General features: G+C 42.3%; 1 protein-coding gene across 2 annotated transcripts in view; it reads right to left on the bottom strand.

Annotated features, from left to right (window-relative positions):
* Positions 1 to 20,707, bottom strand: part of ACSS2 (acyl-CoA synthetase short chain family member 2) — a 47,450-nt gene extending 26,743 nt beyond the window's left edge. Inside the window, exons 1-2 of one of the 2 annotated variants that reach the window (XM_046679014.1) lie at positions 20,442 to 20,707; positions 15,091 to 15,286 (exon numbers count right to left, since the gene is read on the bottom strand). In XM_046679014.1, the coding sequence (XP_046534970.1) occupies positions 15,091 to 15,286; positions 20,442 to 20,634 (389 nt within the window). In that variant the 5' untranslated portion in view covers positions 20,635 to 20,707. The remainder of the gene's footprint in view (positions 1 to 15,090; positions 15,287 to 20,441) is intronic. The other variant, XM_046679015.1, reaches the window with a different exon arrangement.
* Positions 20,708 to 22,827: the final 2,120 nt, after the last annotated feature.

Raw genomic sequence — 22,827 nt, 5'->3', positions numbered from 1 at the left:
AAAATGGTGCAGTGCTATGGAAAACAGTATGGAGGTTCCTGAAAAAATTAAAAATAAAATTATTGTATGACCCAGCATCCTACTTTGAGGTATATACCCAAAAGAATTGAGAGCAGAGTCTCAAAGAGGTATTTGTACATTCGTTCATAGCAGCATTATTCACAATAGCTAAAACATGGAAGTAACCCAAGTGTCCATCGACCGATGAAGGGATAAGCAAAATGTGGTTTAGACAAATAGTGGAATATTATGCAATCTTAAAAAGGAAATTCTGATATGTGCTACAACATGGATGAACCTTGAGGATACTATGCTAAGCAAAATAAGCCAGTCACAAAATGATAAATATTGTATGATTCCATTTATATGAGGTACATGGAGTAGTCAAAATCATAGAGACAGAAAGTAAAGTGATGGTTGCCAGGGGCTAGGGGGAGGGGAGAATGGGGACTTATTGCTTAATAGGTATAGAATTTCAGGGCTGGCCCCATGGCCAAGTGGTTATTCACATGCTCTGCTTTAGTGGCCCAGGGTTTCATCAGTTTGGATCCTGGGCGCAGATCTAGCACTTCATCAAGCCACGCTGAGGCACTGTCCCACATAGCAGAACTAGGACCTACAACTGGAATATACAACTATGTACTGGGGGGTTTGGGGCGACGGAAAATAAAAAATATAAGTAGAGAATTTCAGATTTACAAGATGAAAAGAGTTCTGGAGATAGATGGTGGTGATGGTTACACAACAGTGTGAATGTATTTAAAACCACTGAACAGCACACTTAAAAATGGTTAAGATGTAAATTTTATGTTATATGTATTTTAACACAATTTTTAAAAAAGACAAAATCTAACAATAACAACAAAAAACTTACTGCTAGAAGCTAGTGGATTGTCTAGAGAGCATGGCTATCCATACACATAAAATTAGGTTTCTATCAGTTTTGGATGTCACACTTGCATTCTCTGACTTAAAATAGATAAGACCGTCATCCTCAAGTGTAGTTGAAACTAAAGTTCAACAAGAGGCCTGTGTGACTGTTCATTTGGATAGATTTCCATGTATTAAAACATCATGGTCAAAAAGAAACAAACACTTGGGCCAGCCCAGTGGCGTAGCGGTTAAGTTTGAGTGCTCCATTTCATCGGCCCAGGGCTTGTGAGTTTGGATCCCCAGGCACGGACCTACACACCGTTCATCAAGCCATGCTGTAGCGGTGTCCCGCAATCAAAATAGAGGAAGATTGCCACAGATGTTAGCTCAGGGCCAATCTTTCTCACCCTGAGCTAACATCTGTTGCCAATCTTCCTCAACAAAAAAAGAGAGAAACAAACACTTGTTTCAAAAATGAGCCCCCTGGGGCCAGCCCAGTGGTGCAGCAGTTAAGTGCGCACGTTTCGCTTCAGTGGCCCTGGGTTCACCGGTTCAAATCCCGGGTGCAGACATGGCACCACTTGGCAAGCCATGCTGTGGTAGGCATCCCACATATAAAGTAGAGGAAGATGGGCACGGATGTTAGCTCAGGGCCAGTCTTCCTCAGCAAAAAGAGGAGGATTGGCAGCAGATGTTAGCTCAGGGCTAATCTTCCTAGAGAAAAAAAAAAAAAAAGAGCACCTAATCAAAAATCATATTCAGAAATGCAGGTGTTGATATGCTATAGAAATGTTTCCTGCAAAAACAAGTCTGTCATGTGTTCCAGGGTAAAGATCTTCAGGGTCTTATTTATTTTATTTAAATAAAATAATGACTCTCCCAGCTAGTAAAACCATAAGGCTTTTAATAAATGGACCAGACCTTAGAACCTTAGATGAGGGCTGTTCTCAAAGCCTTATGTCCCAAAAGCCATAACAGATGTCTGAGGCCCTTCTAGGTCTAAAGTTCTATAATATTCTTTTGTCCTTTCTGTTTTGAACTTCCAAGCTCCCTAATGCATCAATGTCATACAGCATGACCCTGTGTCCCGGATTCCTCCAGAATCTGGCCCTACCTTAACTGATCCACCTCAGCTATGCTGTGCCTCTAGGCCAACTTTTTTTCTTTTCTTTTTTATTGAGGTCACATTGGTTTATGACATTATATAAATTTTCAAGTGTACATCATTAGATTTCAACTTTTGTATAATCTATCTTGTGTTCACCACTGCAGGTCTAGTTGCCACACATCACCATACACATGTTTTCTAGGGCCACCTTTAGTTCCAGCTGATGCTCTCTCAGCCCCTGAGGCTGGAATGCTGTAATGACAGGGAAATGAATGGACAGGGAAAGAGCTCTGGATTGGAAGTCAGAAAGACTGGATTTCAGGTCAAGCTTTGCTATTTCTCACATGAGAACTTTTACAAATTATTTCATTTCTCTGGGCCTCAGCTATAAGTGAGGAGAATATTTCATTAAATGTGCTTTCTAGGTCTGGATTTTATTATTCATCCTAGCTGAGAGCAAGAGTGGTGGAAAGTGAGAATTAGGAAAACCTTCACAAAGAAGATGGTATTTCAAATGGTTCTTAAAGAATAAGCAGGATTTTGGGGCCGGCCCAGTGGTGCAGTGTTCGTACGTTCCGCTTCTCAGTGACCCAGGGTTTGCCAGTTTGGATCCCGGGTGTGGACATGGCACCGCTTGGCAAAAGCCATGCTGTGGTAGGCGTCCCACGCATAAAATAGAGGAAGATGGGCATGGACGCTAACTCAGGGCCAGTCTTCCTCAGCAAAAAGAGGAAGACTGGCAGTAGTTAGCTCAGGACTAATCTCCTTCAAAAAAAAAAAAAAAGCAGCAGCAGGATTTAGACTGGCCCAGATAAGGAACACAGACCAATTCAGGGAGAGGGGAACAATGTTAGCTTAGATGCAGAAGCTGAAAAGCACAGGCCAGTCTATAGGCCAATGCCAATCCTAAATAATTTTTCATACATCAGTGGCGTTTTTTCATAAAGCCAAATTTATTTTATATAAAGGACTATATTTTATGCTATTATGTCCTGCCTATTCTTTTTTTAATTTTTTTTTTTTTGAGAAAGATTAGCCCTGAGCTAACATCCACCACCAATCCTTGTTCTTTTTGCTGAGGAAGATTGGCCCTGAGCTAACATCCGTGCCCATCTTCCTCTACTTTATATGTGGGATGCCTGCCACAGCATAGCTTGATAAGCAGTGCATAGGTCCGCACCAGGATCCGAATCAGGGAACCTGGGCCGCAGAAGCAGAATACATGATTTTAACCTTTGCGCCACCAGGAGGGCCCCTGTCCTGCCTGTTCTTGTGCAGTTAAATTATCTTTATTTTTAATTCAGTGATAGTGACAGAAGTTGATATTTGCAGTTGCAAAAATATCCTTACTTCATGAAATTTTAAATTGGCAGCTCTTTGGGATTCCATGCTGAAATATTCATGCAATTTTTAAAAATCTCAATCATTGATATAAAACGAAATAGCAACCAATTCAGTTTAGACCTTAGCTGTATTTTGTTGGCTGTAAGATTAAAAAGATAGAATGTCAGGCCATGAAAGTCAAGTAAAGACTAAGGAACTATTCTAGACTGAAGGAGACTAAAAAGACATGACAACTACATGTCATGTGTGATTCTGAAGTGGATCATTCTGTTATAAAGGACATTATTGGGACAACTGGCAAAACTTCAGTGGAGTCTGAGGATTCAATGGTTGTGATGTATCAATATTGATTTCCTGATTTTGATAGTTGTATTATAGTTATATAGGAGAAAGTCTTTGTTGGAAATACAGTACACACTGAAGTATTCAGGGGTCTGCAGCCTACTCTCAAATGGTTCAGGAAAAAAAGCTATTTGTATTGTACTTGCAACTTGTCTTTTTTCTTTAAAGCGCTGATCCTGTTTTATTATCTGACTGGAAAATTAGACAATCCACCAGTCCAGGAAGAGATAGGTGGGCTTAGTCCTCCTCTCTTCATTGCCAGCTCTAGCCCCACCCTAGCCTCTCTTGGTGTTCTTCCTCTTCATGAGGCCTCCCAGTGTGGAGGGCAGAGGGAGGAGTCGATAGACGTGCTTCTGGGAGTCCAGGTGGACAGTGAAGAACTGGATGTTTACCACCTGCTTGCAGACCCTGATATGGCACTGGCAGACCAACACTCGATGTGGTGGGTGGACTTGGACAAGCCAAGCCTAAGGACCTCTCCAAAAAATCCTTAATCTTCAGGCCCAGGATGTAATCCAGCTTCATCTTGCCCTTGACAAGCACCTGGATGCAGACGAGTCACCGTAGCAGGGTGTTGCCTTCAAACAGAAGTTTGCATCAGCAGCTCCCGGGGAGCCTTACAGATCTTGGCCAGAGTAAAGCTGACCCTCCAGACCAAACGTTTGTTCCAGAGACCGTATTCTCTGATCAGCTTCATCTCTTGGTCCAGGCAGAATTTCTTGTAGGGTCTCTGTGGGGTCACACAGATTTTACGAAAAACCCAGCTCCTGGCCCAACTAGCACGTTGGCTCTACTCTCCCGTCTGTACCTAAGCGCAGGCCCCGGTAACTGAGACAGAGCTGTACTTGTAACTCTTCCATAAATTTAAGAATGTTTCAAAACTTTAAATTAAAGATTGATAATACAGAGTAGGGAGGACTCATATATAGGGTCCCAAATGCTTAGTTTAAATTTTATTCTGTAGGTAAAGAAAAGCCAGAGATGCTCTCAGACTAAAGGCCCCTCCTCTACCTCAAAACTTTTTACCTACTAAAATCCCACACCATGGAGGAATGGAAATGGAAGATCTTTGCCAAAATGGCCACCTGACAATCAGTGCCTACTCCTTGCCATATCACAAAAGGAAGGGAATAAGAAGCTAGACCTTACTTTCATAAGCTTAAAATCTTTAATTAGAAAGATCTAAACCACCCACCACCTAAGGTCCATCTTGGGAACGGTGAACAAAGAGAAAAGAAAATGCAGGAATAGGAAATTACCAAAGGAATGGAAAAATAAATAACTTGTGTGCTCAATCATGAAACACTTCCTAGAAATTACAGATTTTGAGCCAAGTTTGAAAAAAGAGGCTAAGTGTTCATCAGAGGAAAGAAGGGCATTTTGGAAAGGATAGAAAAGTCATATGTGGCTGCCAGTCTTGAGTCCCTCTGCCTAACAATGCCCTTGGACATGTGTGATATGTATGGGTATTAGCAGCACCTCACAGTAATAAATCTTTTCAGTGAGTTTTCTCATCTTTCATCTTAGCTAATCCTCATAGCAATCTTTTGAGATTGGCAGGACAGGATTGCTATCTCCATTTGAAAGGTTGGGAAACTGAGGCTCAGAAGGGTGTCATCACTTATCTAAGGTCACAAAACAATGGTTAGGATCTCTGCCTGCAGATCCTCAGGCTAGGCTTTTTGTTTTTTTAAGTATATAACTGATCAAGAGAGTGATCTTTTCAAAATGTAACTGATATGTCATACCTCTATTTAGAAATACTTCATTGGCTCCCTAGCACTTGTCACAGCTGCAATTTTATACCTCTGTGTATGATCCTTCCCAAAAGCTTCTCTTCCCAGTTTCTTTTCCAACTCAACTAATGGAAATTCCATTTTCCAGTTGCTCAGACGAAAAAAAAAATATATATATACATCTACTTTATATGTGGGACACCTAGCACAGCATGGCGTGCCAAGCGGTGCCATGTCCGCACCCAGGATCCGAACTGGCGAACCCCGGGCAGCGAGAAGCAGAACATGCGCAGTTAACCACTGTGCCACTGGGCCGGCCCCCCAAAAAATCTTTGAGATATTTTTGACTCCATTCTGTTATACCCCACATCAAGTTTATCAGCAAATCCTATTGGCTCTGCCTTCAAAATATTCCAAAATCTGACCACTCTTCACGACCTCTACCATTATCCCTCTTATCATATCTTGCCTGAACTATTGTCAGTGACCCCTTACTGGGCCCCTTGCTATTGCCCCATGGTCCCCACCCACTATTCTCCAAGTAGTATACAGACTATATATAGTAGATATTCAGTAAAAAAATTGTTTAATGAATGGATGAATGAGCACAGGAAAGGATATTATTTCTTTGAGGTTTGCCCTTTAATGTCTTTAGCCTTATAAACTATAACTATAAATTATAGTCAACATTTCTAAAGCCAGCCCTAAACCCTCTAAGTAAACTATTTACTAGACAAGTGACAAATTGTCAAAGAAGCTAAATAGAAGCACAGTGTAAGAATGTAAGTGTTCTTCTGTCCAGAACAAGTTACAACTGCTATGTGACTCTGACCAAGTCACTTCCACTCTCTGAGCCTCAAGTTCCTCATCTGTCAAGTGTTGTTATGAGCCATACCCAGGTTCAAAAAAACAAGGGAACAAATATACAAGTACAGCACAGAGGAGATATAGTTTATTATTAGAATAAACAGAAAAGCCTTAGGTATTATGGGAGATTGTAAGTTGAGTGGTAAAGTGTGGCTGTCAATGGGGTTAATGTACTCTTAGATATGTACAGTCAGAGCAAAGAATGGTAATAGTTCCCTGTCCAAGGCAGACCATATCTAGAATAGTTAATGAGATATTAACCAACTAGAGTATGTCTAGAGGAGACTGACATGGATGATGAAGGATGACGAAACCACAGCATACAAGGACCTGGGAATGTGAACTCAGTATGTCTTCATCCATAACACAAGAACACTGGACTAGATCAGAGGTTTTCAAAATAAGTTTTGTAAATCCCTAGAGATTTCACACACATACCTCATAGGGACCACAGTGACAAAGTGAAGAAGCCAACTGAATGGGGCTCCGGTCCTCCCATCCATGCTTCAACCAGATCAGCGCTGCTCTTACCTGTTTTAGGTATGGGGCTTTGGCATAACAATAAAAATAGCAAACACAGGGGTTGGCCTAGTGGTGCAACAGTTAAGTTCGCACATTCTGCTTCTCGGCGGCCCGGGGTTCACTGGTTCAGATCCCGGGTGCGGACATGGCACCACTTGGCAAAAGCCATGCTGTGGTAGGCATCCCACGCATCAAGTAGAGGAAGATGGGCACGGATGTTAGCTCAGGGCCAGTCTTCCTCAGCAAAAAGAGGAGATTGGCAGTAGTTAGCTCAGGGCTAATCTTCCTCAAAAAAAAAAAATTAGCGAACACATTGTTTGCAAAGCACTAAGCCCTTTATGCAAATTATTCCATACTCCTCACAACAATCTATGTCATAGGAACTATTATTATTTCCATTTTACAGATGGGAAAACTGAGGTTTAAAGAGGTGAGGCAACTTGCCCAACTAATAAGTGTTAGAGTAGGGACTGAAATCCAAGCAGAGTCCAGAGCCTACTCCTGTTAATTTTATTTGAATAAAAGGATTCTAATACTTTAAAAAAAATTGAAAATTACTGAACTAAATGATCTTAATGGCATCTTCTAGATTTAAATTTCTATAATTCTGCATTCAGCCTAGCAAAGGGATATAATAACTGTCCTCAAATATCTGAAGGGATGTCTTATGGGAAAAAAAAAGATCATTCTATGTGGTCCCAGAACATAAAACTAAGACCAAGGGAAGAGGACAGAATGCGGAGAAAGTTCTAGTGAGGCAATATATCTAAGAATGTGGTAACAGAGCCGCCCAACAATGGGACAGGTAGTGAATGAACTCTGTCATCTTGGTAGTGCTCTAGAATCAGAATGATCACTTACGGAGATTGTTGGGGATGGAGATATTGGGACTACAATTTCCGCTTTGTATAGGAAGTGGACCAAATGACTTTAAAGGACTAGAACTGAGAGTCTCAAATTCTCAGATAGAGGTTCAAAGTATCAGAAAGTGGGGATCATTACTAGGGCCCAGTCTCTCCCATCCCAAATCTAGGGAAAGGGGGAAGGCCCAGCCTTGGCTCTGTGCCTTCTGTAATTACTGCTATAACTGTGAGGCTTCCTAAGGCAAGAACTCACGCTCCTACCTGACTATTTGCTATCTTCAAAGGTCAGCAGGCTGGTACTGGATTCTTCCCCTTCCCTCAACCTCTCCCAGCTGCCTGTCACTGCAGTTCCTTACAGTTGTGACAACTATTCTGAATGTCACTGCCAGAAGTAACTTTAGCAAGTATCCTGTTCACCAACCACAGTTTACAGGTGGGAAAAAAGAAGGCTCAGAAAAGGGATTATCTAAAGCCATTCTCCTCCTTAAGTATTTACTGAACACATGAGTATAAGAAGTCAGCCCAGACACAAACTCAAGTAGCTGACATGGAGCTCAGGACACTGAATCAGGCTTCAAGACAGTCCCCATTTGTTATATACTTATTATTACATATGTTAGTATATATAATAATATATTAATATATAATATTATTATTATTATACATTTATTATTCATATCCCACCTACTTTCAAAAAGTGACTAGTGAGTTGGAGTTACCACTTTAGGCAGGGGTTCTTAAAGGCATCAACGGTCACGAAACTCAGGAAGAAATGAGAGAAGCAGATTAGAGATCCACCTTAGACACGAAATCCTCCAGCCCTGCTTCATAATCTGCCCACCTGATTCAAATGGAGAAAGACTGTTCCCAGCAACAGTTATTTCCCACATATCTCCCATCATACCAGCGACAGTACTGCTCCCAGGCAAGGGAAACAGACTCTTCCTCAGCTCCTTCACCCCAAATCTAAAATCCTCTCTTTCTTTCACTATGTCAACAGAAACCCAGCCTGCCTACTGAGTGCCATAAAATCACTGCAGATTGCAACACAACTTCTAAAACCATTTCCTCTTCAGACACAATCATAGAATCCTGAAATATCAGACCTGGAAGGGACCTTGCAGTGTATCTGTAGTTCATCTCCCACCACTCTCACAAAGGGGAGGCTCAGAGACGGGAAGAGAATGGTCTGAAGCCTGAGAATGGTCTGAGAAGAAGAAGGCCATCTTCTTTCTCAAATGAGTGTTTTTGCATACCAAGCATTTTAATCAGTAAATATACTGTTGTGAAACCAGTGAAGATATAGATGAAGGACAAAAAGTTCCTCCCTTCCCATATCATTGAAATAAACTTCAAGACAGGACCTAGATAATTAACAGAGTTCTTGGTCACGAATGCTAGGACAACACACTTTAGGGCTCATGTCACCTTGACAGTCTTCTCCTTGTCAGAACGTGGGCTTGTCTCACCTTCCCAACCATCCCTACCTTCTCAAATACACAACACTCACACATAATCTACAGGGATCTGGAAAGTTCTAAATATCACACTCTGGAATTCATACTCAGAGGCATACGGGGATCCTGAGAGCAGAGCTTCCATCCTAAGATAAGTCACCTGCTTCTCAGAAGCTCCAGTTTCTAAGGAAGAATTGAATGAAAGCCAGAGCCTGTGGAGAGACCAGGTGATTTCAGCTGAGGATGAGGGGTGAGATGGGGCAGAGATAAGGACAGCCATAAGCAATCCAAAGCAAACAGTGGAAGGAATGGACTACACCAAATTTATTGGGCTTTGGAGACTGGGGTCCTCTCCTAGAACCTAGATATTGAGCAGCTGCTATATATCACCAGAATAATAGCCATCAACCACTCTTTCCACCCTTTCCGCATAAACTCGTTAACTAATTCCCCAAAACCCCTACTGTCACCCAGTGTCCCTTCAACTAGCCAGCCCTCACTCTGTGAGCTACCCCTAATATCCCTCACTGACTTTCTCTCCCTGAATGACGATTCTAGTAACTTTGTCACTGATCATCTTCTCACACATATACACATAAATCCCCATTAATGCCTCTACCTGCCACACTAGGGGGAAGAGTGCATGGGTGAAACCAAAGTTTTGTTTGGAGGACAAATTATAAGCCCTTGAACCAGATGAACATGTGCCTTTGAAAGAGGTAATGTGTTACATAGACTAAGAGGACCCTTGATTCTTTCTCACTTTCTCCCCACCATCTACACATCCAATTACCAATGTTGGCTTCTTTCCTCTAAATTACTCTAAAATTTCATCTTTCCATTCCTTTCCCACCAGCAGTATCCCAGTTCAGGCATCTCTACCCTGAATAACAAACTCCCAGCTCTCTGGCTTCACACTCCCACATCCATATGTATCCAGATTAATCTTCTTAAGCCAAACTGTGAGAACATCATTCTCCTGCATAAAATCCTTTCATATGTCTCTAAAAATAGTCAAGATCTCCCATTCCTGGACCTTAGCCACTGTTGAAGACAACTTTGATTGCTCCTTCTCTCACTTGCCACATCCAATCCAAGTCAGCAAATTCCAGGAGCTCTTCACTCAAAATAGTTCCAGATTTTGACCACTTCTAACCACGTTCAAGCTACTACTATGGTCTAAATCACCATCACTGCATACCTGGATTTCTATAATAGCCTCCTAATTTGTCTCCCTGCTTCTACTCTTGCCCTTCTGCAGTCTATCCTCCACACAAAAGACAGATACTAAGTAAAAGTCAAATCATTGTCACTTCTATGCTCAAGATTGTCCAGTGGTTCCCTATTTCACTGTGAATAAAACTCAAAAAAGTCTATATTGACTTTCAAGGTTCTACACGATCTAGTGCCCTGCTGACCTCATTCCCTACTACTCTCTTTCTCTAGCGCACACTGTTTCGGCTACACTAACTTCCTAGCTGGTCTTCAAACACATCAGGCAGCAGCACACGCCCACCTCAGGGTCTTTGCATTAGCTCTTCCATGCACCTGGAATATTTCCCCTTCCCAACCCAACTTATCTACATGGCACGCTCCATTTCCTTCATATCTCTGCTCAAATGTCACCTTTATCAGGGAGTTCTTCCCTTATCAATCCCCACTTTTCATTATCATTCTCTTTTCCCTTACAGTGCTCTGTATTTTTCTATAGCACTTATCACTACTTGTCATGTATTTATTGGTTTGTTTGTTTATCATCTGTCTCCTCAAGCTGGAATATAACCTCTATGAGATCAGGGACTTTCTTTGTTCAGAATAGTGCCTGGTACATAATAAGTTCTCATTAAGTATTTATTGAATGAATAAATTGTTCCCCGTATAAACCCTTTACTCCAGACAGACTTGGTCTTCTCACTGTCCCGATATAATAATAATGGTGGCTAATATTTATTGAGTGCTTTCAATGTGCCAGGAATTGGACACACGGATTTGTTATCCTATTCAATCCTCTTCAATTGACAACTCCATGAGATAAAAACTATTTTTATCCACATTTTACAGTTGAGAAAACTGAAGTTCAAAGACATGAAGTAACTTGTACAAAATCATATAGCTAGTTAGTGGCAGAAACAGGACTCAGATTAGGTTAGTTTGACACCAAAACCTATTCTAATTTTTGTTATACTGCCTCCCTACAATGCTTTCTCCCTTCTATGAACTATTTGCGTAAGTGGCTCTTTGCAGTTTGGCCCATACTTGCTTTCAGGCTGTTTTATACAAGCTTATTTGGTTTTCCCAAATAGAATGTAAATTCCACGAGACCAAAGTCTGGACCATTTAAACCTGACAACACATTTTATCTGATATTTTTAATGGCTAATATAGCTAATTTCTCTTTTCAACTTCACAGTCAAGTGTTGGACAACTAGAATAATGAAGTAGTATCATGTGGTGAAAAGAGTAGTTGACTAGGAGTGAGGATATCTGGAGATTAGTCTCAGCTCTGTCTCCAAGCAGGTATATGACCCTTAAGCAAATCACTTAGCCTCCCTGGCCCTTAATCTACCCATCTGTAAAGAGAGTTGGCCTGAATGGACTCTAAACAATCACTTCAAGTTCTAAAAATACTATTATTCCATGAACATTTACAGTGTGTCAAGCCAAAAGTAAAAGGTCGAATTCTTCCTTACTATGGTTCTGTTCTGGCTAACTGGAGAACTTTCCTAAGAGCACTATTTACTTTGTGGACTATTTCAGTACATGTAGAAGATACGCCTCAAAACATGGACTGAGCTACAAATGTGGTTTGCTAAGGCCACTACAGCTATCTAAATGACACGGTTTAGGTTGAAAAGAAAGTCATACTGTGGCTCATAAGAAGTATATCAACCAGAGCAAATCACTGAAAAATGTCATTTTTAAAAACACCAATAAAAATTAGAGCAGGAAGAAGGTGGGCTCCAAGACAAAGGACTTTGGGGGAAAAGGAGGACTTCACAGAATAAATGGTATGATGGATAGTTTGTGAAATATTGAATTTATGATAAAGGCAAATAGTGCAAGAAAAATTGCAGGCAATGTTTCAGAGAAAACAAAAATCTATACATAAAAGGAAATGCAATCATAATATATTACTCTTACATAAACACTGATTCTAAATTAACTAAAAAACAGAGCTATAATTATATTGGGAAGACGAGAGAAAGAAGTTGGAGGAGTATACAAGAATTAAATTCTCATCTATCATAATAGGAAGTCAATACTTTCTAAAAAACAAAAAAGATGAAGAAATAGTAGTATAAGCATCTTATTTAAAAACAAATGGAAAAGACAATCTGTTCTGTATGGAATTCTCTTTGCACCTTTGTCAAAAATCAATTGGCAAATGAGCTAAATTCTTCTGAATTGTACACTTTAAAAGTGTTCAGGTGACGAACTTTATGTGTATTTTACCACAATAAAATATCAATTGGCCACATTTGTGAGGATCTATTTATGGATTTTATGTTCAATAAAACATCTGTTCAAAAAAAACAAAGGGAGGGGCTGGACCCGTGGCTGAGTGGTTAAGTTCGCGTGCTCCGCTGCAGGCAGCCCAGTGTTTCGTTGGTTCGAATCCTGGGTGTGGACATGGCACTGCTCATCAAACCACGCTGAGGCAGTGTCCCACATGCCAAAACTAGAAGGACCCACAATGAAGAATATACAAGTATGTACCGGGGGGAGAAAAAGGAAAAAAATAAAATCTTTAAAAAAAAACAAAAACAAAGGGAAGTAACCATAAATCTGGCATATCTGCACTTTACTTTCTTATTTATTTGTAGCTTACTTTTGCTTTACTGTAAACAAAAGAATTGAATAATAATGACCTCTGTGGAACTTGTCTCCCATTCCTCTACCCTTGTATCCATTACACCTAATATAGGGATGAGCACCCAGTATCTTTAAAAATTCTTGTCGGTTGGTTGACCACTGTAAAAATGGAGTCAGTATGGCTTGTTATGAAGTTGCAGAATATTGTACTAGAAGTAAGTTTAGAGATTATCTAATCCAGTGTTTCCCAAATTGGTGTTCCATGGAATACTGCTTTTTATGATGTTAACGACTGCTGCAAAAAGTGTTTGGGGCTCAAATAAATTTTGGAATCCCATGTTAAACAAAATTAATCAGATGTCTTTACCATAGGACTTCTTGGAGACTTTACTATGTTAGTATACATTAGGAATCCCACAAAAGGCAATTTATTATGTACTGTTTCCCAGACTCATTTGTTTCATGAATTAAGAAGCCCCTACTAATATCTCTAGTAACTAGTAGTTCCTAGAGCATCCTTTGGATGACACTGGTCTATTCTACTCCCCTCATTTTACAAATGAGGAAAGAGAGGCTCTCTAAAGCCTGTTCAGGTGTGGACAGTAGGGGAACTAGAAAGAAGGGCCTCTCAGAGTTCTGCAGCAATCTCTAATGATTGAACAATTCTCGCCTGTGTTTTCTCAGTCTTTCATCATGTACCTGAATTATTTTCAAACCAGGGAACAAATCTCCTTTGCAGATCTGTAAAGGTTTTCTGATCCCTAAGGAACCTAGGAGGTGGGCCCAGGTATTCGCTGGAGCTCAAGCATAAAGTCCCAGGGCAGGAGCTAAAGAAAGTTCCAACAGACATATAGACCATGAGTTTCAGTGGCAAAGTGATCTCAAATTGAACAATGGCAATGTTTCACATTTGTATAGTGTTTTCCAATAAATAAATACTTTCACAACATTGTCTCATTTGGTTCTCCTAACAATCTAGGGAGAATTATTATCCCCATTTTATGGAAGAGGAAATTGACTCACAGAGAGTTAAATACCTTGCCTGCAGTTACATAGCAAGTGAATGGCACAGTTGAAATGACAGCCTAAATTTCCTCTCTCTCAGGTTAGGCTTCTTCTTAATATGTCATAATTGGGCAAATTTTGAATGAGCATGAATTTAACTCTTCCATAAAACATCCAAACTGCTCCTATTGGCCCACTTAAAAAGAAATAGGATCAAATTCTCAGAATGCTCATGCATGGTGGCAGAAGCAACACCCAATATCTGAAACTTCAAGGTCCTATTTGGGTTCAGTATATTAATACCTCCTATAGAGCTATGTTGCCAGGAGGAAGGGGTGTTAGAAAATTCCCACTGGGGAGGCAGCACAGCCTAGCATTACAAACAAGGAGTCAGACAGACTTAGGTTTGAATCCTGGCTCTACCTTACTCATTCTGTAACCCTTCTGTGCTTCATTTCTTCACCTGTAAAATGGAGCTAAGGAAACCCATTTTGCAAAGCCGTTGAGAGGCTAGTGTAAGAAATCAGAGGGATAGTATACGTAGTGTCAGGGTTAAGAGTGTAAGCTCTGGAATTATACTACCTGAGTTTGAATCTCAGCTCTGCTTCTTGCCAGCTGTACGACTTCAGAAAAGTCACTTAACGTCTTAGAATTTCAGTTATCACAGATGTAAAATGAGGAAAATAAATAGTGCAATCTTAGTTGTTGTGAGCATCAAATGAGATAATATTTGTTAAGCACTTGAGCACAGTGTCTGGTATATAGCTCAGTAAAAGGCAATGATGCTAACAGTGGTGGTGGTAGTGAAAAACCCAATACCCATTTTCCTCCCAAAGCAAGAATAAGAAAGCAAGCTACTCAGTCCTGTTCTCTTCCATTTACCCTCTCCCCTCTTTCCTCTCCAACTACAAGCCAAGAACACTAGAGTTGGATGTCAGTTCTCTCACATATTATTTATGTGACATAAAGCCATTTAACCTTCTTGAGGTATTTTTCCTCACTTGAGACATTAAGTTAACAATACTCTGCTTACTCTACTGGGTTGTTGCAAGCATCAAATGAGTTAATGGATTTTAAAGTAGTTTGTGAACTATGAAACACTATTTAAATGTGAAGGGTTTCTTTTTATCTATCACAGACTATAAGATAGATGTTTTTACCAGTAAAAAGCAACTTTATCGCCAAGTTTTTTCTCATGGACAATTCGATCCAGCACATTGTAGCAGATGTTTGTTGTTGCTCCTTTCATCCACTCAATGAAGATTTTCCCTTTAGTCACATCAAAGTTGTACTGGAGGAATGGGCCAGGACATGGGGTCTTCCAATAAAACTCCTTGGCAATGTCTCCCCAAAACTCTGCAACAGAAGGGGAAGCAAAGACATCACTAAGCTTCTCAGAAATATTTATCTTCAGATGGCTTACCAGTCTATGCACAGAACCAACTCACAACTTCTCTGCCCTGTACTCTGGGACCCATCACCTGGGTCTCTCCTCTACCTGTCTAATCTTATCACTCACCACTCTCCCAACTCACCTTCTATTCCCCTGAGCTGAATCTTGATTCAAATTTCTGCCTTCCCTACTCAAAACTACCACTCCATTTTTCACCATCTATTCAAATCATAGCCTATGTCTATCATAAGGCTTAGCACATTGTAAGCAATAAGTAAATTTTTTAATGAATTAATTAGTGAAAGGAAGAAATAATTTACACACAGAGCCTTCCATGACCATTTCTATCTCTTAATTTGTTCATTCACTCTAGTAATTATTTAGGGAGCAGCTCTTTCCCCTACTATTACTTGCCCAAGTGTTACGTGCTCTGTGCCAGATGTCGCTTTAAACTCTTTATATGTATTATCTCATTTAGGCCTTACTACAATCCTAGGAGGTAGGCTTTATGTTTACTCTCATTTTATTGATTTGAAAATCAAGATTCAGAGAGGTTAAATAACTTGCCCAAGGTTACACAGTTACTAACTCAAGATTTGGACTTTCCTGAGAAAGATATTTTTGCTAAAATCTGAGAGATGAATAGGAGTTTTTCTCCACTCCCCTACCAGGAAAGAGAGTACTACGGGATAGGAAGGAACCAAGGGTATATGTTAGCACTTGAGGCTGAAGCACTGAAAATAAGAGGAAGAATAGCAGGAACTGATGCATAAACTGGGCAGATCATGCAATCCTTCTGGGAATGATAAGGAATTTGGTATTTGTCCTAAGAGCAATGGAAAGTCATTGCAGAATTTCAAGCAGCAGAGGGACATGATCAGATTTACAGTCTTGAAATATGTGCCTGGCTAAAGTGGAGAAAACGTACTCAGCAGATAAACATGCAACTGCCGAGTACTTAGGATATTCTCAGTACTGGATCAGCAGCTAGAGGGGAGAGAGACCCTTAGAACCATAACAATGGAAGGAACTTTTGAGATTATCACCTCCTCATTTTACTGATAAGAAACCAAATTCATAGAGGTAAAGTGACTTGCTCAAGATTACATGATTTAGTTGATACAATCTAGTTGGAGAGATAAGATTAACACATGAAATATTTTTCAATATACAAAACAGAATATAATTGAAAGCTAAATCACATTGCAATCAATTAAAGAAATCCAAATTAAATCAACCCCAAGGTGCCATTATACACCTAGCAAACTAGGTGAAAGATGAAACTAGCAAAGATTAAAAGAAAGATTAAAGCCAATGCCTAAGTGGCCCTGGGAAAACAGATATTTTTATATAATAATGGCATTATAAGAAATCAACACAATCTTAGTGGATAGCAGGACAATGCCTGACAAGAGCCATAAATTTTTTATACCCTTTCATGTGCTAATTCAGCTTTGGGGAACCTATACCAAGAAAATAATCCCAAAGGAAAAAAAAAGATTACTAAAGAGATGTTTATAGCAACACTATTTATAAAAGTGAAATTGGAGGGGCCAGCCCCGTGGCACAGCGGTTAAATTCGCACGTTCCGTTTCGGCGGCCCAGGGTTCACAGGTTCTGATCCCGGGTGTGGACCTGTGCACCACTTGTTGGGCCATGCTGTGGCAGGTGTCCCACATATAAAGTAGAGAAGATGGGCACGGATGTTAGCTCAGGGCCAGTCCTCCTTAGCCAAAAGAGGAGGATTGGCAGCAGATGTTCGCTCAGGGCTAATCTTCCGCAAAACAAAGAAAAAGAAAATTAAAAAATAGTGAAACTGGAAACAACTCAAAAGCCCAACAATAAAAAAACTGATGAAAACTAGTACTAATAATATTGTAATACTAGTAGTAATACAATAGAATACTAAATACCATTAAAGAGAAAGCAAACACAACTGGCATTTTAGTGAATGCCTTTCACGTCCCAGGGACTGAGCTAATCTCATGTAATCTTTATATGGCCCTATGAAATACACGTTAATTATCCTAATTTTATAGTTGAGAAAACTGAAGCTCAGGAAACTCTCCTAAGGACCACGCGGCTAGAAACCAGAATACAAAATCAGATCTGACTCTAAAGTCCATGTTGTTACAACTACATTAAGTATGTGTGTCTACTCAAAAATATTTTTAAGTGACAATAGTGGGCATAGATTATGTAAAACTATTTATATACCACATTTATGTCCATCAACAAGGAGTGAAGAAAACCTGAGTTTTATGATCACTTTGTTTTGTTTTTCGGGGTTTTTTGGGGGTTTTTTTGGTGGAGGTGTTGAAATTGAGATGCTTTGTTGGCACACATTCTAAGTACTAAAGAAGTTCAGAAGAGGGAAAGATGAGCATGACTGGGATGATCAGGGAACGCTCTGTGGAATTGGTGGGGTTTGACTAGGTAGAGAGGAGCAGAAGGAAAGGGGCAAAGGCAAGCAGGTGGGAAAGGGACTTCTGCATTTCCAGTATATCAGTGAGAATGACCTGTCTAGAATGAGAGGTGTGGGAGAGAGGAGCAGCAGATAAGGATAGAAAGGTGGGGTGGGGTACTTATCCAGAGACTGGAAAGAAAGGAAGGATTTTTATTTGAAACTGGAGGAAATAGGGAACTACTGCAAGTTTCTGAAGTAACATATGAAAGCAGTGTTTCCAGAATATCAATCTAATAGTGTTTAGGTAAATCTACCAGAGCGATTGAAGGTTGATGAGACTAGGGAACCAATTAGAGAGGCTGCTTCCTTGAGTTAAAAGCGTCTGTGAGAATGGAAGAAAACGTAATCTGAGAGAAATTTGCAGAGTATTTGACAGAATTTGATGAAAGGCAGACTGCAGGGTCAGGGAAGAGGAACAGCACAGCTATTAGGAGTATAGGTTCTTCAGTGAAGACTACCTCGGTTCAAATTCCAGCTCCACTGCTAAGTAGCTTTGTGACCTTGTGCAAGTTAATGTCTCTGAGCCTCAGTTTCCTTCTCTGTAAAATGGAGATGATAACAGTCTGTACATTAAACCAAACAGGATTATTTGTGATTAGTAAGCAGTAAGCAATCTATACATAATAAGATATACAGATAAGATCTATCTACAAATGATCTTAAATAATAGCTAGATCATATTATTATTATTATAGATCATATCTTATTATTATAGATCATCTATAAATGATAGATAGATCTTATTAGAGGAAAGAATGATGAAAGAGGTTTACAGTTTGGAATGGTGCCATTGACAGGGATTAGAAAATTAAGGATGAGGGAGGGTTTGGGAGAGAAAATTGGTAAATCCCAGCCACAGTCATGTTAAATATGATATAACATCAAGGCGTGTGAATAAAATGGTCTACAGATCAATGAAACTTAGGACCAGAGCATAATTGAAATCCTGGGTACAGAGCTAAATATATAGATAGGAGTTATTATTGTGGCAGTAATAGTTCACCCCTGGGAAACAGATGAACTCATGACAGGAGAAAATACAGAGGGAAGAGAGGGAAAAGAGACCTGAGGACTCATACTTGGAAACTGCCTGCAGCAATCAACCATTGTATACTTGATTCAATCCTGTCTTGCGTTACTTAGTAATTGCTTCATCCACGTTGTTCTTATTGTTACTAATCACCATATATTAAATGCCTGCTGTGCAACACTATAAGGCACACTTTACTGATTCCGTGAGTCATCATACAAAGCTACGAGGCAAGTATTATTATCCCTATCTCATAAATGAAGAAAAAGAATCTCAGGCAGGTTTTAAAATCTGCCTAAGACTGCACAGTAAATGAGTGGTAGAGCCAGGATCTAAATCTATACCTTTCTGGGTTTGATTAATGGCCTGTGCTTGTCCCACTGGCAAACATCATGCTGCCTTCCAAACTAGGTACAGTTTCGACCCCTTACTCAGTCTGAGGGTAATGGTACGGGTTTTTGCTTTTTTTTTTTGGTGAGGAAGATTCGCCCTGAGCTAACATCTGTTGCCAATGTTCCTCTATTTTGTACATGGGTCTTTGCCATAGCATGGCCACCAACAAGTGGTATAGGTCCCTGACAAACCAAACCTGGGCACCACTAGGCCATGTGCTGGCCCCCCAAGTGTAGGGAATTTTCCTTGCATATTCTTAAAGACAAGGAACTATCTATCAGAATTTCTGAGTTATTACAATCCCAGATTAAATTAAAAAAAAACATTTTAGTGACTTGTTCAGTCTTATACTGGGTAATTTCCATTGGGACTTGTGAAATATTAAAAATAGATCTGGGAGCCAGCCCTGAGGCCTATAGGTTAAAGTTTAGGGCTCTGCTTCAACTGCCGGGTTGGGTGCCCAGGTGCAGAAACACACTGTTGCCTGTCAGTAGCCATGCTGTGGCAGGGGCTCACACAGCAGAACTAGAAGGACTTACTACCAGAATATACAACTATGCACTGGGACTTTGGGGAGAAAAAAAAGAGAGAGAGGAAGATTGGCAACAACAGATGTTATCTCAGGGCCAATGTTTCCCAGGCAAAAAAAAAAAAAATTGAAACAGTAAGAAAAAAAAAGATCTGGGACTCCATTACTAATTGTGGGGACCCCAGGATGGGGACTAGACCGGCTGCTGCCCCTCAACAGTGGAGACGAATTCACTGGCTAAAGGTGTCGGGAGGCAGCGGCTGAGTCGGTGCACAAGGGGGCAGAGAAAGTTCTTCTGGCGGCCCTCCTGCCCTCAGGGCGCCCCCTCGCCCCTGGGAACCCCTGTTTTCACCTTAGGAACTCTCCTTCTCTTCTCATGAAACTTCTACTCTCCCCCACGGAAGCCCCACTTCCTCACGGCAACCACGTGCCATGAAACCCCCAAGTGGTCAGGGAACTCCGCAGCTCCTAGGGACCCTCGTCTCCTCACAGGAGCCTCCTCCTCCGAGAACCCCCATCTCCTCCAGCACCCCTTTTCCATCTCCTCAAAGAACGGCGATTCTTCCCTCGCCGAACCTCCACTTCCTCAAGGACTCAACTCCCCCAGGGAACCCCTGTCTCCTCAGGGGAGGCCGGCGACTCCTCGCTCCGCTGGAAGCTCCCCTCCCCTCCGCGCTGAGCCCCCAGGCGCGGCCTCACCTCGCGGCTCCTCCACAGAGCGCTGGTGCAGCTGTCGGTAGCGCTGCAACGAGGGGACGTGCGCCGAACGGCTGACCTCCGGCGGCGGAGACCAGCGCCGCCCCCGGCTCCGGGCTCCCGCTTCCTCCCGGGCCCCGCTGCCACCGCCGCCGCCGCCGCCGCCGCTCCGGCCCCGCTCCTCGGGAAGCCCCATCGCGTCGAGTTGACCTGCACAGCAGCCGCCTTTGCGGTTGCGGCGGGTGCACAGGCGGGGAAAACAGGCCGGCCGAGGGGCGGGGCCGGGGTCTGGCGGGTAGGGGCGGAGCTTAGTCAGGTCTCGGTGGGCAGGAGGGGCGGGGCCATGCCCGGTCGGGGCGGGACCAAGGTTAGCAAAGACACAGATAGGAAAAAGTCGAGCATTGCCTGGGGCGTAGGGGCCCAGCTGACTTGCGGAACGGGTGGGGCCGTTAGAGGGAAAGCAGAAGGGGCGGGGCCAGGCGTGACAGGAGAGGAGGTGGGCCCATGGAGTGACGGGGAGTGGCGGGGCTGGATGTGACAGGAGAGGAGGCAGGACCATGGAGTGACCAGGGTGGGGTGGGGTCTCGAGCAGGAAAGAGCTGGCTCAGGCCCATCGCGGAACCACCCCGTGGTCTGATTGCACAAACCTGTCACCCCATCGAGTTGGAAAGCCAGATGGAGTAGGGTTCTTTTCAGACTCTTCCCCTCTAGGAACTATCCTTCCATTCTGAGTAAACCTCTCACCTTTGTCCTTAGGAAAAACTCCTCCCGTGGACTTTGAGGGCATGGCCTGGGGACAGGACCTCCTCTCTGCTAATCTTGGGCCCAGCTCAGATTTTCTCCCACCCCCGAGCATACGTCTTCCCTCTCCCTCCAGAGCTCGAGTACAAGACTTATTAAGTGAAGACTAGGAGGAGCCTTCAGGTCTTGGCTAATAAACCCACCTCCTCACTGCACAAATGGTAAACTCAGGGAAAGGAGAAAATTTGTGCAAGGTCACAAAGCAAACAACCACCAAGTTAGGGCCAAACGTAGGTCTCCCGATTCCAGGTCTTTTTATCTCATCAGGCTGTAAGGATTATGTAAATATCAAAGTCTATGCAAACAGGAAGAATCATTCATACTCTTCTTTCCTTCCCAGTCTCTTTACTTCACCAAGAGACCCCTCCCACCTGCCACACCTGGGCTCAATTACCTCTGGCTTCCCTTTATCCCTTCCACTCCAGAAATGAGAGGCCAGGCAGGACCCTCTATCTCCCATCTGCTCTTGCCACCAAGAAGGGGCCCACCCCATCCATGAGTTCACAGAATGGCTGTCAAGGCAGGAAGGATCCTTAAATATCTAACTCCAAGAGTGATTCTGAGGCCTGAAGCAGAAAGCCCACACCTTCAGAAGTCTACACAGGGCTTGTGGCCCCATCTGGCCTAGACTCCCTTCCCACCTGCTCCCTTGTTTCATTGTTCAGCTAACCACAAGCCCAGCACACCTTAAACTGAAAAAAAAAATCTCCCCATGGTCAGACATATGATCCAGAGTCAACCCAGTCCTGAGGGGATGGTCTCCGGGCTCATTGAAGGGGTATGGACCCCATGGAGTGGACATGGACCCCAGTGAGGAGGTATTAACCGCACTGAAGGGACACACACTTCACTAAAGGCACATGGACTTCACTAAGGGAGCACAGATCTTGCTGAGACATCTCACATTTCACTGAAGGGTTGTGGACCCTGCTAATAAGACATGAATGGCATTGAAGGTCACTGACCCTACTGAGGGGACATGGACTTCCTCCCAGGAGATACAGAAGGTTTATACTTTCCTAAGAGACGTCAACCCCACTGAAAGGACTCAAACCCCACTGAGGGCCCTCTCACTACACTGAGGGAATGGACGCCATGAAGGGGCACAGACCTCATTTCGTTGTGACAGGCCCTACTTGGGTGATCAGACTTCATTGAAGCATAATAAGCCCTACGGACCTCACTAAGATAGGAACCTCTCTGTGGGGAAGAAAACACACAAAATGGGCACACAGTCCCACATACTGATGGTCTTCTTCCCACCTCACACACACAGCTCTGGGCAGCCCTACCCCCCTCTCCCTTCTCCCCAGCCCTTCTCCCAAGCAGTAGAGCTGTTCCCAACACACTGCTGCCCCCTCCTGTCTACAGGTGTCTCTGCAGCTGCTAGGCCCATAGCAGATTTTCCAGCAGTCCAGGTCATCTCTGGGCCTGGAGCCTGGGGTTGGAGAAGGAGATATATACCTGGAGCTTTACCAGCCCCCTGTCTCTGCCTGTGGACTATGCAATGGAAATTTGGACAAGAGGTCTCATAAGAGAGGGAACCCCTCCCCATGTTTGGAGATGGAGTAGTAGTGCAAGCTATAGT

This window comes from Equus quagga, chromosome 12 (assembly GCF_021613505.1).
Source record: "Equus quagga isolate Etosha38 chromosome 12, UCLA_HA_Equagga_1.0, whole genome shotgun sequence".
Classification (NCBI taxonomy): domain Eukaryota; kingdom Metazoa; phylum Chordata; class Mammalia; order Perissodactyla; family Equidae; genus Equus; species Equus quagga.
The sequence above is the reverse complement of the archived record's forward strand: the minus strand, read 5'-3'. Positions and strand labels throughout refer to the sequence as shown.